This window comes from Clupea harengus, chromosome 8 (genome assembly GCF_900700415.2).
Source record: "Clupea harengus chromosome 8, Ch_v2.0.2, whole genome shotgun sequence".
Classification (NCBI taxonomy): Eukaryota; Metazoa; Chordata; class Actinopteri; order Clupeiformes; family Clupeidae; genus Clupea; species Clupea harengus.
The window spans coordinates 7,892,435-7,897,124 of NC_045159.1; the positions used below are offsets into that span (position 1 = coordinate 7,892,435).

General features: G+C 41.6%; 1 protein-coding gene across 1 annotated transcript in view; it reads left to right on the forward strand.

The window, feature by feature from the left end:
* The window catches only part of sod1 (superoxide dismutase 1, soluble), a 5,346-nt gene extending 872 nt beyond the window's left edge, over positions 1-4,474 (forward strand). The window contains exons 2-5 of the mRNA XM_031571312.1: positions 216-312; positions 503-572; positions 874-991; positions 4,046-4,474. Coding sequence (XP_031427172.1) covers positions 216-312; positions 503-572; positions 874-991; positions 4,046-4,153 — 393 coding nt within the window. The 3' untranslated portion in view covers positions 4,154-4,474. The remainder of the gene's footprint in view (positions 1-215; positions 313-502; positions 573-873; positions 992-4,045) is intronic.
* The last annotated feature ends 216 nt before the right edge of the window (positions 4,475-4,690 follow it).

The window sequence follows — 4,690 nt, forward strand, 5'->3', positions numbered from 1 at the left end:
AGTTAGAGATCTGTTCATTCTACCATGACGGGGCATTGTTATGATATGTCTGGAATGTGGCAGTATGTATGTGGGTGCAAGCTCATTGACTGCTTCTGAAGTGGCCATTAAGGACTTGCACTCTATATTAATAACTGCAGGGAGCTTCAGTTACTGACAGATTTTTGGTTGACTGTTTGAAAGAGCTGTGGGGTCATTGCGTCCTATGTTTTTAGAGCGATTCTGGTCCAGTGAAGCTGACAGGCTCGATCACCGGCCTCACACCTGGTGAGCATGGCTTCCACGTCCATGCCTTTGGAGACAACACAAACGGTGAGTGGATGGATGCTGGATGCTAACATTGAACCGTGTCACACCTTCAGTGATGGCCTCACCATCCACAGTATGACTGTCGTTGTCAATGAAGTTCACTGTAGGAGGTCTTCATTGCCTTATCCTGCTCTGTGTATTGTGTTGCATCTGTTCTCTTTGTAAATGGGAAATGCATGCTTTGTCGTTTTAGGGTGTATAAGTGCTGGTCCTCATTTCAATCCTCTAGACAAGACTCATGGAGGACCAACCGATGAAGTCAGGTAGGTTTGGTCACAACTATGACTGCTATAAAGTTATCAGAGCTGTCGTAGCATCTATTGTTGAAATTGTCAAATAATAAACCACATACTTGTCTGTTTCAGTTGTTGAATTATAGATTTGTAGTTATTTTCACAAAGAGGTTTGGGTCAAGTAATAGTGAATTGTCTTAGAGGAAGTGTTCTTTTTTTTTTTTTAAACTCTACACAAACCATTTCTTCTAAAAAGTATTCAGAATTCAGATTCATATGATCTGAAGGAGGTGGTTTGCATGTAATGCCACATTTAGTCTTTCTCCCCTAGGCATGTAGGTGACCTTGGCAATGTTACTGCAGGGAATGACAACGTTGCCAAAATCAAGATTGAAGACAGTCTGCTTACATTGGCTGGACCAAACTCAATCATTGGAAGAACCATGGTGGTAAGGAATGGATAAATGACAGAACTATCACTCACCTATGGCAGTGCTATCTAATGCCTATCTTGGAAATCCACCATCTTGCTTTTAGATTCAATTTGCTTAGCTAAGCCAAGTGGTGAAATCAATTGTCAAATGGGAATTGTTTCAGTAACTGAGGGCACAAAAACTATTTGTTTTCACTAAAGAACTTAAACCACAGGGGGGCACTGTTGATGCAATAATACTTGGCTTATTGTCCTTCCACGCTTGTTTTTCACTCAGTTCTCCCCTATCACAGTCGTTCTCAAAGTGTGGTCCGCCAGTGCCCCGTAATGGTCCGCGACGGCAAAAAGTAAATTATTGCGACATTTCTAACATACAACTCAGAACGAAGAGAACACAGTCAGTAGTAGCCTAATTTATTAACAAGGTCATGGATTGGTGGTTTAAGAGAAAATTAAATGAGAGCCTCTGACAGACAAGGAGACGGTGCAACGGCAAGATGGTTCAGCCGCAGTGGGCATCATCCCGCCACGGAGCTGCATTCAAACAGCGTTTTTTTTCTCCCACTGCGGAGACAGCAAGATGATAACTATATTATGTGTGGGGAAAACGCATTTCCTAAGGAATGCGTATTGAAACCGGATATCGTCACTTTACTCCGGTCTCTGGTTGGATAAAACTTGTCAACAGAAATGGACAAGGACCTTTGATTTATTCTTTAGGAACCATGCCGATGCCGGACTTTTAATGTTGTGTGACGCTGTTGAAGTTCAACATTAATAGCGATTGAATTACCCTTGTGTCGTGTAATCGCTAGCGGTAAATAAACGTTAACGTACAATACTCTGCAACATTCGTGTACCACATGAACAACTAACCGAGTCAATGTAGACATAGGTTAACAAGTCACTTGTGTGTTTAGTTGTATGACTTCGTAAAAGTTCGGTTAACAAGTCAATTGAGCATTAAGCCACCTGACTATAATGGGTCTATTCATATCAGTGTAAGAACTGTAATACCCATAATGCTTTGCGGGTAATGGGATATATATACTAGAAAGCAAGGAAAAGGAGTTATTCGTTGTTGCTGGAGTTTGAGTAAAGTCTTCTCAGTTCGAACTCGTGTGTCCGTGATTCTTTATATGTCTACTACACCAAGAACCTATTCCCGGAGAGATCAAGGTTTACATCAGCATGCTGACGTTATACTTATTAGCAGCGAGGCTAGCTAGCTACTATGTGTTCCAATGGATTGTTGGTCTAAGCGTTAGCTTCAGTTAAGACCTACAATACTCAGCAACATTCGTGTACCACATGAACAACTAACCGAGTCAATGTAGACATATAAAAAGTTGTGTAGATAGCTTTATTCACATAAGCCGTATAACTTCACAAAAATAATAATAATTTAAAGAAAACCGATCGTTTGCATGTCAGGCGATCAACACAACTTCTCAACTAAAAAGTAAAGGTCCTAATCAAACGGAGTAAAGTGACGACTTCCGGCTTCAACACGCATTCTTTAGGAAATGCGTTTTCCCCGCCGACAGTCCTTGGTCTGAAAAAGTTTGAGAAACACTGCCCTATCATAACTCATCCCAAATGATCTTAAGGGGTGTGTGTATATACTTGCAAAAATGATTCCGTGGAGTCAGTTTGAGCTCATTTTTAATTAGTTAGTAGTGTGCTTGTATAGCACTTCACAATCCCTAAAATGATTACACTGCATCATGGAGTTGCCATGGACTCCTTTCGCTGCCACAAACACCTGAATCATGGGAGCGTTAGACAATTGTGAGCATTTGGCTGTGCTGTAATTCAGAGGCTTTGATTGAGAAGCATAGGGGTGACCCACCCCTCTGGTGGTAAAGAGTGTGTAAAGACACCTGTGATGGAGAGCCACGACCTCCATTCTCCGTCATCAGAAAGATGGCTCCCAATTGCAGTGCGTTCATCCCTCCACTCAGGGTCCACACAGGCCGAGTGGCCCCTGTTAGCCCCAATACCACTCCCAGCTGCAGCCTTAAGCGCAATTTATGGTTGTCCGTTTACAGCCCTCTCCGACGTTGTAAACCCTCTCCAAGCACCTCTCCGTGGCCTGACGTGCACCTCCCAAATTTTGTAACTATCCGACTCCATCAATCCGTCAATACATCAGTATCAATGCTTTACAACACCCATAACCGTCGGAGAACCATAAATGAAAACAAGTCCGTTGAGGATACTGCGTGACCACGGAGTCGTAGAAGTATATTTCGGCATTTAGTCTGCACAGGAAGTGGCCTCTCCAGGCAGCCTGGCACTGTCCATCATCTATTCACTTCGTTAGTTGAGTTTGGGCAAGGCACAGAACTAATGCGCATAAAACCAGGTTGTTTACATTTTGTTGAAGTGTTTTTGTGGGATGTAACAAAAGTATTTCAATGTCCCTGTCATGCAGTATTGCATAGTTACCTCCACCTGCGTAAATCCACTGCAGTGGCTGAGACAGTGTGTAGTCCAATAGACAAATCTGATCCAAAGAAAAGATCAATAGAAATGAAAAATGAACTGTACACATACCTACCGCCTTAAATAGTTAATTTTAAAGTCAATTTTATTTATATAGCACATTTTAAAACAGAAGTTGTACCAAAGTGCTTTCCAGTTGAGGTGAATCAATTGACAATAAAAATAAACAATTTTTGAAGTAAATAGCTGTTGAGACATCCTGTGTCAATGGTAGAATAACATGATAGGATATTAAAGGGTAGTTGTTGTTACATGATCGTGTACAATTCTTCTGTACCAGTTACACCATTATATCCTTTAGTTAGTCTTTGATCGCTTATGTTTAGTATGTTATTCTGAAAAATACTTAAGATCAACAATCGCCAGGCAAAATTATCGACGACCAGCTAGATTGATATTAATGGGTCGTGAAAAGTTGAGCTGTTCGTCGTAAACAAATGTTTCAGTCATTGTCTAGCGTAGTTGCTCTGTGAGGGATGGACTCATCTAATGTCTTACGTTCCATCACATTATTTGACCTGATTCAACTTAGTTGAACTGAGTGTTTATTTTTTTGCCCTAGATTCACGAAAAAGCTGACGACCTGGGGAAAGGAGGCAACGATGAAAGTCTGAAGACGGGCAACGCTGGCGGCCGTCTGGCCTGTGGGGTCATTGGGATCACCCAGTAAACCCCCAACACCCAGTACAGCGGCGCTTAAACCACTCTGACCAGGAGGTGACCAGTAGGGATGCCCCAGCAAGCACTTAACTTTCAATACGCAAACTTCTTTGTTTGTATGGTTGTTTTCCCCACATAATCATGACTGTGTAAGAATAGCTTTAGATGCACAGTCCTCTTGTGAAAGCAGGTTTTTTTTTTTTTTCTTCTTTCTGTTGCATTTGCGTTATCAGTGTTCCCATCTGATGTTAAATGGCAAATAAGTGGCATTGGTAAAGACAATATATGTTAACTCTGCTCTCAGTTATTCAATAAATGTTAAATGAGAAAATATGGATATCCGCCCATTTCTTCGCAGCTGCAAGTACCATTGCAGAATGTCATGAGTGATACTGATGATCATTGGACCACTAGAGGTCACTGTTGCTCTATGGGGCCAAGGCATTTCTTTTTAATCATGTTCATTTGCACATATCTTGTCACATTTGTTTTATGTCTGGTCAGCCCCCAGTTTTTTCAAAAGGGGAGACAGACATGTACAAACTTC